The following is a 13,621-nucleotide window of genomic DNA, read 5'->3' on the forward strand; positions in this document are numbered from 1 at the left end:
TTTATAAACCAAGACGAAACTGACGAACTTTTGTTTTGTTCAAAAACAGCCTCTAGACACTTAAAATAATATGTGTATTGTACAAAAGTTGCAATTTCCAGCGGTAACAAAAAAAACACGCATAAAGTTTAATAACTAGGGTACCTCATTGTCGATCATCTGTGCGAAATTTTGAGTTTCAGTTGTAAGTATGGGGAACCTCCAAAATGTATTGTCGAGGGTTCCGTACAAACTTTGAATTATCTCGTGTACTTAACTATAAAGGCTAAAGACTCTTGAACAAAAGTACCTATACTAAGTATAATTGTGTACAGCGCCATCTGTTGGGATATAGTCTAACTAATTTGCGCGATGTAATGCACGTATGTTGGTATTTCGAGGATAATTCTCATGGAACGTGTCACATGAAACGGATTTTTTTCACATTTTCCTTCATTAATCCATTTTTTCTTTATGAAAAAAAAAATGTTTTGGTATGTACAATTTAAGTTCTTTCAAATGATACCCTACTTGACCTAGTCTCTTGACTTTGAAATTTTGCCCCCTGTTCATATTGGGCATTTTCTATAGTTAATAAAAAAAAAAAAATACTTTCAATGCGTCTGGATTAGCGTTGTTCATAACTATTCCAAATTTCAAATCCATAGCTTAAGTGGTTCTCGACATATTTGCCGTTGTGACAGACGGACGGACGGACAGAGTCGCACCATAAGGGTTCTTTTTTACCTTTTTGGTACGGCACCCTAAAAACGTTCTGAGTATAAAATAGTATACAAAGTGAACATTATTCCGGTTGTCATTAAAATACATTATTATGCTATACTAAACTATAATTACTTTCCAAATTATGCAATTCTTTTTTATTTTATTTATTTTTTCTGCATTTCTATATTATACTATTCAAATTATGCAAAATGAAATTCCGCAAAGAAAATCTCGGAATCCATAAGCAACAATGTGGCACCTCTTGATTGAGAATGACACATAACCTTATAGAATACAGAGACGAGTTTTAAAAAGAACTGGAACTACAGCAAAGTAATGGTAATCTGATAGACAATGGAACACATTTTGTTGGTAAATATTATATTCATTATCTTTCAAGACGCCGAATGTACCTACAAAACATATAAATAAAATTCAAATGGACAACAAACGACTGACATAGTATCGTAATGAGATCATCATTATTATTTTTAAAAACCGACCAAGTGCGAGTCGTACTCGCGCACGAAGTGTTCCGTACCATTATCTATAAAATCGGCAATAAAAATCATGTCTGTTGTATAGGAGCCCCCTTAATTTTTTTTCTGTGTTTTAGTATTTGTTGTTATAGCGGCAACATAAATACATCATCTGTGAAAATTTCAATTGTCTATCACGGTTCATGAGATACAGCTCGTGTGAGGCACGACGGACGGACAGCGTTTTACCCTTTGGGTACGGAACCCTAAAACCAATATCTGAATAATGAGTCAGGTCAAATTTCTGTCGAATCTTCTCGAAATTGTTGTGTAGGTTAGAACCGGTAATTTTTGCCATCCGCAAGTGCATTACGTAAGTAAATTATAATATACCCAAATAGAAAAAACTAATATAAACCACTAAATACTTGTATTTCATTTAGGACAGAGTCAGATATTCTGACTCAAGGTCTTATTGTATCCAGAATCCATGTCATGTATTTAGTGACATCTGTGTAGATTTCGGGAAGTGACAAATGTTCCACAGAGTTTTGGTCCGTACGACTCGACCCCGTACTAGACGAAGCGGTCGCGGTCCCCAAACAGACTCCGCACCATCAAGGGGCTTCCTGCGACGGGGCAGGTGTCCGAACCGGTGGGATATGAGCCGCAGATCTTGTTGAGCATGTTATCTTCTCTTGCATTTTTTCTGATAGAGAAAAATATCGTATCGTGGTCGCATTATGAATTCCTGCCCGCGTAGGCAACGTGCCGAACGAAGCGCAACTGTCACAGTCGCACTAATACGGAAGAGTGATAGAGAGAGATGACTACGCTACGCTGCGGAGCGTTAACGATTGTAACGTTGGCTACACGGCCTGTTCCTGAAAAGTGAAGCGCTTTTCCTTTCACCTTATAACCTTTTTGACAGATACTCTGTCAAATTGACATAGTTAAAATGGATTTAGGGACTCATCTAGGCTTTATCTTTTAATTCCAATGGGGTTAGCCGTTCGAAGTATTTTACAGATGGCAACAGCATAGCTTGACCTGTCAATTGTGGATGGTAGGCATAAGGAGAACAATCTCTTATGGGAGAACTGTTGCTAAAGTGTGTGTGTGTGTGTGTGTGTGTGTGTGTGTGTGTGTGTGTGAGAGAGAGTGTGTGCAGCTGGCAGCTGTAAATAATAGTTGGAAATATCTCGGGTGACGCTAAGGTAGCACAAGGACATGACATGAACTTAGACGTTATTGACGAAGTGAAGTGCGCTGTCAGTGATTTGAAATGTCTTATCTATGGAACCTTCCAGAGGCAAGGAACAGAATCTCCATATACCAAAAAGTGTCCGACAAGAAACCATAAATAGGTGGCGCTACAAAACCTAGAATACTTGAGAAAAAAATCTAATCATGGACAGCGTACTTCACTCCAGTGTTGTCACATACAATTTTGCCTAAGTGGTAGAACAGGGTGCAAAAATAGGTAGAAATGGGTGGTTTTAAAATGAAAAACAGGTAGATGTACCACTCAATAGCAAGTACGTTTTTATGATTAATAATGTGTATAGAAATTTTCAAATTATTTATGAGTATTTAATATTGTGATGTTAGTACACGAGTTTATTAAAGAAATCGAAACAAAAATGAGGATTGCCATTGTTTGTAGGTAATGAATCTGCTTGTATAATCTGTTTCTTTGGCAAGTTTTCATTACATCGAATCTAAATTCGGTAGAAATTAAGTAATGTTCCGTCACATGTATTGAGAATTACTTACAATTGTACCATTTTGAAAAATAGGTAGATTTCAGGCCGAGGGAGGTAGATAGGTAGAACGCAGGCAAAATAGGTAGATCTACCCAAAAGTTGGTAGATGTGACAACACTGCTTCACTCCGTTAATAACGCCTAGGTTCTTAGCTACTCTAGCGCTACTCTGGAGGGATTTGGAACTATTATTTATAGCTGACAGCTGGACACTTGCAACAGTTCTGCCTAAGGAGATTCTGTTCCTTGCCTCTACCTTCCATAGTTTTATCAAAGTAAAAAAATTGTTCGCGATGTATTGTGGCGTCACCTATCGGGGGTTTTTTGATGGACAATTTCACACACATATATTATTCTCCTTACTTCTGCCTAATTTTATGTCCTGGACGCCAGATCTTCAAGCCAAATCTCATAGAACAAAGCTAGAAACGGGAAAACTATGATGACGCCATCTATGCAAACGTTTGACAGTCGCCAACCCCATTTAAATATTTGGGTATTTAGAAGCACAAAATTCTGTATTTTTACAGCCCATGGACGGTAAGACGGACATGGTGAAACCAAGTATAATCAACTATAATTTAACCATGATTCATAAACAAATACTGTCTTCTCAAACATGCGCGTAATTTTGCTATACCTACGTATTTATAAACGCATAAACGCAAAACCGGATCTGCTCCACGACGGGACACTCTGACCAGTTACAACAACACAACTGACATCTACACATCTACACTGAAGTAGTACCTAATTAAGTGCAGATTATAATAAAGTATAATATAATTAAGAAAATGAATGCCAAAGTTAGTATTTTATGTGTACTCAGTTTGTTAAGTTGGAGTCCCTCTTACACATCAGCTATAAGTAAGTTTTACGATTTATTTGAAAATTTAGCCTCTGCCGATTATTTGTTCTATTTAATCTATACCTAGAGATTTTCCTAGCACGAACATCGTGTTGTTAGTGCTTGACAAAATAAAAACATCGACAATCCTGTTATCTATAAGTAACCCTACAACCCTAATCATTTTCGCTATTCCCGCATTTATTTATTTATTCATATGGCTTCCGGTGTACTCCCATTACATCAGTGGAAGTTGAAAAATCTTTTTTTAGTAAATAAAAGTGGATGTTTTCAAAGACTCAACGCAGTTTCACGTCTGAAAATATAAAACAAATTGATAGATTACCTCGAGAAACCTGGATGGCCATTTGGAGGGCAATTTCGTTATATTTGTGTGTCATGGATTTTCTTTTAAATATAAAGTATGTACTTACGTACATTATTACTTATAGCTTATGCTTATACTTATACTTATAGCTGGCATTTATTATATATATATATATATATAGCTCGTCTACAATGCCTTAGTAAGAAGTAAGCTAGAAACTTCCTCAATCGTTTGGCATCCCTTTGAGTCGACGTATGCACTGCTACTTGAAAAGGTTCAAAAAGCCTTCTTGAGATTTTTTTACCGTAGAACGCATGGGTACTACCCCTTCCTATACCCGACGAAGTACCTTCTAGGGACTCTAGGGTACAACTCATTGGAGGTAAGACGCAACTATAATTTGTTGACGTTTGCGTGTAAGGTGCTGCGCGGTGAGTCGGACTGTCCGGAACTGGTGAGTCGTCTGGTGCGCCTGCATGTTCCGGACGTTCCTAGGCAATCACTAAGACCGCGGCGACGCGATCTGTTGGCGGTGCCGGCGGCGCGCACCCTGTCGCGCATGAATTCGCCATTGCTTCGCTCTCTCTCACAATTGAATGCGCTCTTGACATTAGCACCGGAGTGCGACTTGATTGCGTGGCGATGGGAGGCTGTGAGAAGGGAATGCCTGAGATTCTGTGAGATGATGGATGCTAGGCCCTCAACTGTTGTTGTGTAGTTTTACGCTTTTAATTTATATAATTTCATGACGTATTGGTTGCGACTGTAATGTTATGAAAATATGTTTGAAATAAAATAAATAAAATAAAATAAATATATATATATAATATGTATTTTAATATATGTATGTATATGTATTTATATATCTTTTTTATTTATATTTGTATATGATATATTGTTTAGTTTTGTGTTTATTCTGTGCTAGACTTCTTCTATTGCATCTGGAACACCTACTGACATAACATTTTTTTTTTTTTAATTCCGGTACCTAAAGGTTGTCTGGAAGAGATCGATCGATTTTTAGCGATAAGACCGCCTGTTGTTTACCTCTTCTTTATGTGTTGTATTATTTGTACTGTTTCTGTATTGAGGTATGCAATAAAGTGTATTTGTATTGTATTGTATTGTATTATTCATAAATTGGTAGTTTCGTAATTCTTGTTCATTTATTTCCAAACATGCCACATTTGTTTAAGACATATTATTATGACAGTTATAAGATATTGATAATAAAATATATCGATAAACTAAATAACGGAGGGAAGTTTCTTGCGTTGCCTTGTTCGTGCTACAAAAATCTCTAGGTCTATATTACACTATCAACACTAAAGTAAAAAAAAAAATTAAAATAGTTTTACAGATTGTCTACTGTTAAAGAAACTACTGAGGCCTTAAGATCCGTGAAGTAATTTAAATTAAATTAAATTACTGAACGATACGTTCCGTGTCTAAAAAAAATGTATGACCAACAGTTGCCATATATTAATGTCTAAGTATACCTATAAAAAAAATCTACAACATCTGTTCTGATCCTCATAAGCCTTAGATATTAGATCGACCTGGTCACCGGACCCTTTCTCCTAAGACAGAGGAAGGTATAGGTTATTTCTCTGTCGCACTTATTAGCAAGATAGCAGAAGTAGCCGGATAAATCTAATAACCCCTTAAATAAAAATTAATCGTTACAGAAAACTGTACCGATTGTACTAGTTTCAACGCATGTGCTGCCGTCGCAACAGCATCAGAAAATCTGTCAGCGTGCGGGGCAAAGCTGCCATCTTGCGTTCCAGGGATTGACTTCCAAATTAATGATCAGCTCTTGAGCAACGCCTGCGGGCTCGACGATGCCGGGTTAGGAATGGTTAGTATTTTTTTTTTTCATAGCCTATTCTGATGCCCATATTATACAGTGTGTCCCCAGCCATTGGACATACCATTTTTTACTTTGGAGCAGCCTGTATGTGTTAGTAGCTCCTAACCTACCCACGATATAAGTACCTTTGATTTTGAAGCCTCCTCACCGTTACCAGGAGAAGTTAATATCCAATGCTTGAAAGTCAGCATAACAGAAACATAATTATTTATACCTAATATATAATTTCCAGATTTGTTGCGCCGAGCTGACAGCTGGACTAGAGAGCGTATTAGCGTCCGCTGACCATCCAAATCTTCGCTTGTTACCGGACAACTGCGGTATCGGAGAGGATGACCATATTAGATACCGAATAGCAGGCGGTACATAGATGGTTCTTTAACAAATTTGAATCCCTGCCGCTTCTTTCCGCCATCGCTTTACCCGACAACATTTCCATCTTCATCACTTAGATGGTTGGCACTTGGCAGTCCTTAACTGTGCGTTTCTCCAGAAACTTCGAACGCTATGGATTGATCTTGCCTTCCTTCTGTACCGATACCTTCAATAAAAGAGCGTACTCTCATCTTATAGGCCGGCAACACGCTTGCAACCCCTCTGGTACTGCAAGTGTCCATGGGCGACGACAATTGCTTAACATTAGGCGATTCATCTGCTCATTTCCCTCCTATGTTATCGTCGGCTGAGAATACGTTTTTGCCATATCCATTATTGAGCAAAATCGTTTTTTAATTATTCCTAAAATAAAATAAAATGCTATAAATTGACACTAATCGCTTTTTAAAAAAACTTTTTTTTAATTTTGTGCCATATCCGCATCCGTATTTTATAGGATGATAAAGTTAGCTGGAAGAGATCCCTTTTAGGGATAAGTTCGCCTTTGTACATTGTCAACATTATTATTTTTTCCTTTTATTGTATCTTTAACTGTCCCTTATGTACAATAAAGTGTTTACATAAATACATACATTAATGGATAACTTTAGAGGAATAATAATATACTTGGTCCCTCTGAGAAAGCTCAATTCTGTTGAAGCAATTGAGAGTCAACAGTAAAACATAAAAGACAAACGAACACTATGTACAAAAAAGTAAACTATGGTTCAATCATTACACACGTAAATAATTGAAACATGTAGCCTATATAATAATATTACATATGTGACATTATCTATGAAAAGGGACCTTATTGTCGATGGCGCTTACGCCGCACTGCGTAGCGCGGCGTTGTTTATAATATGGGAGCATCGTTGATAATGTAAGCGCCACCGACAATAAGGTCCCTTTTCATACATAATGTCACATATAATAAATATATACATTATCACAATTAAATAAGAAATACTTAGTACTCAACCAGAACACAAGTCATTGGAGAGCCATAACTTATGCATGTTTATCTTAAGTGATGCTACCGACTGTGACTGTCTAAGGGATAATGGCAACTTGTTCCACAACTGTACAGCACGCACTGTGAAAGACTTAGAATATGACCGGGCCTTGTTACACGCTACTAAAAGAGTCAGGTTCGCACTCGATCTCAAGCGATGAGCGACGATTTATATCGATTTATATTTAATTACGTACTTAGACACTTTTTTTGTTTTCAGCGGTCCCAGTTTTAGGATTCAACGACTATCCGTGGATGATCTTCATTTCTTACCAGACTCGTGAGTTTTCGAGACGTTTTATTACTAATTAATGACCCATAATTTTTATAATGATTCGAGCGTTTCTTCCAAATCACTTTCATGAACACATTTTTGTAGAAGTAATAGATTTTTCACCAATAAAAAGACGTAAATTTTAGCGTGGTCGGTAAGTAATCGGAAATGTCATCTAGACATTTAAGAATATAGCCAATTCACCAAAAAAGTGTCGACGGAAGTGCGGCGTAAGTAGCGTAAGGAACCAAACACTTGAATGACCTTTAATTTGTATTATAGAGGCAGGACCCCGATTTCAATGTGGTGGTAGTCTCATAAGCCAGCGCTATGTACTGACCGCGGCCCACTGTATCAAGGTTGCGCTTCCGCTTACTGTGAGGATACGAGAGTACGATGTGGAGACTACTGGGCCCCCAACAGTGAGTAACAATTAGGATATCAATGAATGATGATCTTAAATAAGCCGGGCGCCGCGCATTCACTGCCGGTGAAGCTCCTGTTGCGATCCTCGAAACAAAATGGAACTGTTGGAACATACATACATACAAATACATATACATCGACGACGTCGTGTTCGACATAGAAACAGTGAAATTGGCACTCTAAGAAACAGTGACGTTTGCTCTGACGAGAGCAGTTTCGAGTTTGCCCTGACAAGGGAAATTTATTCATATCCGGAGCATCCTCCTCGTGTTTTCTACCAGCGAGCATCATGCAGCGGAGCGGGATACGGCGCACCAACGACACGATGTGCACCCTACGGAGGCCAGCCGAGAAAAGGACGAGCGCCGTCGGCGCGCTTTATTTTATAGCTGCGCGAATGCCGAATTTAGTGCCATTTTAAAATGTTGAAGTCTCTTGGAAGTTTTATAGTTGGTGATTGAAAATATATTGTCGTTTTAATCAATTTAAGGAATCTAACTTCTTGTAATTTCAGGATATACCCATCGAAGAGGCCATTCTGCATCCGGGGTACCGCCGTAAACCGATCGTCACAGATGACATCGGACTTCTGAGGCTGAAAAATCCTGTAAACTTATATTCCAGTATGTAATTCATGGTCTTAGAGAATACATATTTAGTTTTTGTTGAACAGCACTTGTTTGACAGAACCTCTTTAGTATGTTCATCATAGTTTTACAAACCATCTGGCATCTATGTTTCTAACAGGCGTTTAACTTAGGCTATATAAGGGTGGAAAGAAAATAATTCTGATTTTATCCTTTCACGAGGACGGCATTCGAAACATGGGAGGTAATTTAATTGTACGCGATCGAAATCCCGTTTTAAACAGTAAATAATAATAATGTAATAAGAAAATGACTGTGTTTGTCTAAAGCATGCAAAGAAGGTACGCAAAGTCAGTGCAAATCTATAATAACTTAGAATGCCTCTTGTTGTGAAAATGAATAAGATCAGGACTAAGTAAAGAAAATAGCAAAAGTCGGCATTTACCTATATGCTACTTTTTGGGTACTACTGAAGACTTTCCACGTGTTCACATTTATTTTATTTTTTTCTAGAAAACGCTGGTACAATTTGCCTGCCTGTGACCCGGGACTCACAGAACCAGAATATAATCGCACTGGGCGCCACCATCGCACAAAGGAGGAAAGCAGAGGAAAACTACGAATCTGCGACACTGCTATATGTCGATGTGTACATACACAGTGTCGAGCATTGCCGTGAGCAGTACAACAAGTATGCAATCAAATTTGTATAGTCGATTTTTTACAAGCTTTTAACTAGCAATATTTGTATATACTCGTATGTTCGAGTTTAATCTTGCAAGCTACATTAGATTAAACCACTTCCCATTATTTATTAAGCTGAAACTCTAGGTCCATGGGGTCCCAGCGCGCACAAGTTTTTTGGAGAAATCGCGAAACGTCTGGTTGACGTAACTGGTGACCGAAGAGCTGGCGGCTTCCTCGCACAACGTATCAGTATTGCGATACAACGAGGAAATGCCGCCAGCATCCTTGGTACAATGCCTCAAGGGCCTATTTTAGATATAAGCTAGTTATAGTAATCATCTGTATATATCCATTATGTATATTGTTATTGTCAATAAAAATATTATTACAGCTGAAACTCCACATAAATATTATTATGTAAATTGGGTGACAAGAAAATGGAAAATTACAGTACCTATCATTGAACTGATTCGTGATAGAAACTAACAACCTAATTGTTAGTGTTCGGGTTCGGGTTTGCGTTGAATGATAAAAGTCGAGAGAAAGCAGCGAAAATGTTTATTAATGTTATATGAATGTTAATGTTATATGTGACATTATCTATGAAAAGGGACCCTATTGTCGGTGGCACTTACGCACGCCATTATCAACGATGCTTCCAAACAACGCCGCGCTACGCAGTGCGGAGTAAGCGCCATCGACAATAAGGTCCCTTTTCATAGATTATGTCACATATAATCATTATCTCAATGAGTATTAGTTGCCCGTTTAAAAAAAGTACAGTTACTTTCTTTCGGAGCGCGATTTTTTTTCTGAATGAGCCTAGGGTCCGCTTTTGGTAATGTGCTGAGAATTAGGGCATTAAGACACTAAACAAAGTGGAGGACCAGTGCGAAATCACCATTGCATATAAACGTAGTCGATATTGACATTATTGAAAATATTTCGACACAATTTGTTGTATATCTACCACAGCTACGCCCTACATTTGATTTTTTTAAATTTTTGTCTTATTATAAGAGTTAGGAGCATTTAAAAAAATGTATGAAATCTGTTTTTCGCTTCAAATTTTTACAATAATCAAAAAATCGAATAAAGTCGACGTTGGGGCATAGCTATGGTTAATGTACATCAAATTACGTAAAAATATTTTGTATAATGTCAATATCCGAAGAGGAAAATGGGAACTGCGTTTGATTGTGAAGCGGCTGTCTGCTTTCGCCTTAAGCTACTGCCATTTCTTATTGCCTTATTTGCCTTTCTGAGCACAGCATGTTTACAAAGGGGTCATCATTTGGGCAATCTTTTTAGAAAAAGAAGTTGTCATTTCTAGTTAATTGATAGTAGACCTCTAATATGAATGACCCAAATACATTTAGTATTTATTTCAGACACAGAACGCATGGCGAAGAAGACAAGATGATCAACAAGATTTGCTCCGACTCCAATATCAAAGGTGCTTGTCGAGGGGTCTCTGGAGGCCCCTTGATGGTGTGGGTCCCTTTTGGCGATCACAAGCGCTTTATCCAGTACGGACTCGTATCGTATGGACCAAACCGTTGTGGCTCCCTTTTACCTGAAGTTTACACTGACGTCACGAAATATATGACATGGATTTTAAATACAATAAGACCTTGAGTGTATAATTAATATAATTATGATTTAATTTATTTTGTGTACTTACCTAGGATGTAGATGTAAAGGAACTGTAAAACTTTTTTTTTTATATATACAACAATGTACAAATGGCGGACTTAATGCCAAATGGCATTCTCTAGCAGTCAACCGTAGGGTCAAACAGAGATACCTAGAATTGGTGCAGAGAAATAAAATATATTTAATGAATAAAAAAGCAAACTATACTTATAAACTACATAAATAAATAATAACAATAAACTACCACATATTTATAGAATACATACTGTAAATATTATAATGATGGATATTATTCGAGCTCTTGTTTTAGCAAATGCTTACGTAACATTCGCTTGAAAGAAAACTTACTTGGAGCTTGTCTAATATTTAGAGGGAATGAATTCCAAAGACGACTAGCCTGGACGGCGAAAGAGTTAGTTATAAAACCAGTACGGTGTAATGGTACGGTAAGTTTGAGAATGCGGGAGGTACGCAGCTCTCATCCTAGACGAGGAGTATCGAAGACGAATTTACTTTTTAGATAGCCAGGAGCAGAAGGCTCAAACAGGATAGAAAATAGGGCACAAAGGATCCGGAAGGACCTACGACGACGGATGGAAAGCCAGTTGAGCTGCCGGCGATAGAAGGAGACACGATCATATTTACGAAGTCCAAATATAAATCTAATGCAGTTATTGAGGAGACGGTCTAGTTCATTGAGTGATTCCTGAGTGATATTGATAGTGCACACATCCCCGTAATCAATTATTGTAAAAACTAAGGACTGCACTAACATCTTTTTCGTGTTTACAGGTAGAAAGTTTTTAAGTTTATAAAGAGTTCTAAGTGTTCCAATGACCTTCCGACTTGTCTCCGATAGCTGACCGACCCAGGAAAGGTTGGAATCTAAACTTAACCCAAGATTCTTAACACGACTGCTCAGCGGAATTAGAGTATCCTCAAAAAGGATTGGATCAACAGGTACTGAACTCAACTTAGACAATTGCCGCTGGCTACCTAAAATGAAGAAGGCGAAGGCTGCGTTCGCTCAATTAAAGGCTGTTTGGGAGTCGAATGTGCTCACGCGACGAGTTAAACTTTCCCTCTTCGAATCCACTGTGAAATCTGTGTTGCTTTTTGAAACGTGGAGAGTGACTAAAGGCCTAACTAATAAACTTCAGGCATTCGTCAACAAGTCCCTTAGGTCGATCATTCGCGTTTTCTGGCCAAAAACCATTCGAAATGAAGACCTATGGAGTATATGCCGGCAAACACCCATTGACGAAGAAATTCCGACACGGAAATGGAGATGGATAGGACATACTATTCGAAGAGGGGAAACGAATAATGCTAATAATGCTAATAATTTCCACGCGAAATATGCTTTCGCGTGGAAACCGCCGGACGGAAGCCGTGGCTCCGGGCGTCCTGTACACTCTTGGCAACGGTCCGTCCTAAGAGAGTTACGAGCGGTCGGGTTGAGCTGGAGCGAGGCCAGAGGACGAGCTGAAGATAGGAAGGCGTGGCGCGAGCTTGTGAAGGCCCTTTCCACCTCTGGGGTGCTTTAGGACAACAACAACCTAAAATGAGGGCTTGGCATTTCATCATATCATCTTAGAGAGAGATTATTTTATAAAATATTATAAATAAACGATGATTGCTCTTATTTTTGTATTATTTTATTGACACTTTTAGCTGCAATTGTGGCTCATACATTTTGGAAACGTACTAATTCACAATTTCCAAGTAAAGTTCTGAATTTAAGCTACTTGCCACTTATCTGACGAATAAAGTCATCGTTGGCGTTTCACAATCTTCAAATTAGCTTAACCTTTACAACTTAAGGTATTTTTATCTAGCAGTTAATTTATTAATTAATTAGATATCCAATACATTCCTTGTGAAACAGGCTCGGGACTGTAGGGCTTATTTAGACGATGCGAGAACTTACATGCGAGTTTCATTCATTACATTGCGTTATTTGATCGGTCGGCTGAATTGAGGTTACCTCAATAGTCCGCAATGTAACAAAAATCGCATGCGAGTTCGCGTGCCGTCTAAATCGGCCCTTATTATACTCTTTGGGGCCGTCTAAATGAGCCCTTAGTAGATTAGAACCAAAGAGTAAAGTAATTATAAGTCAAATTTCTATAACGAAACGTTGCTACTGGATGTAATTGCATGATTTGTATAGTAATCTGAATTGCATTTTTTTTTCTTATTTAATGCATGTTTAATCTTTATTTACAATAACAATATACAGAATGGATATATACAGATGATTACAATAACTAGCTTATATCTAAAATAGGCCCTTGAGGCATTGTACCAAGGATGTTGTGCGAGGAAGCCGCCAGCTCTTCGGTCGCCAGTTACGTCAACCAGACGTTTCGCAATTTCTCCAAAGAACTTGTGCGCGCTGGGACCCCATGGACCTAGAGTTTCAACGCCAAATGGTACAAAATTGTACTCTCTAACGAGGCTCTTATATTTATTCTTGCCATCATCCCTGATAATGCCAGTCTGCTCAAGAAGAGCAGGCACATTGATGGTGGCAAGAGATCGACGGATTATGTCATTAAGCGACGCATCTCTTGAAAAACCGAGCAACTGCGAGTCAGACTC

General features: G+C 38.2%; 2 protein-coding genes across 2 annotated transcripts in view; both read left to right on the forward strand.

Annotated features, from left to right (window-relative positions):
- Positions 1–13,621, forward strand: part of LOC133528077 (melanization protease 1-like) — a 154,791-nt gene that overhangs the window by 96,984 nt on the left and 44,186 nt on the right. The window lies entirely within an intron of this gene.
- On the forward strand, positions 3,614–12,339 carry LOC133528074 (CLIP domain-containing serine protease B4-like). Its single transcript, XM_061865287.1, has 8 exons — positions 3,614–3,816; positions 5,813–5,985; positions 6,230–6,359; positions 7,608–7,667; positions 7,944–8,083; positions 8,602–8,710; positions 9,188–9,365; positions 10,753–12,339. Exons 1-8 carry the CDS (start codon positions 3,744–3,746, stop codon positions 10,997–10,999), a joined length of 1,110 nt encoding a protein of 369 aa, XP_061721271.1. The 5' UTR covers positions 3,614–3,743; the 3' UTR covers positions 11,000–12,339.

The sequence above is a fragment of the Cydia pomonella genome, chromosome 19 (assembly GCF_033807575.1).
Source record: "Cydia pomonella isolate Wapato2018A chromosome 19, ilCydPomo1, whole genome shotgun sequence".
Taxonomy (NCBI): domain Eukaryota; kingdom Metazoa; phylum Arthropoda; class Insecta; order Lepidoptera; family Tortricidae; genus Cydia; species Cydia pomonella.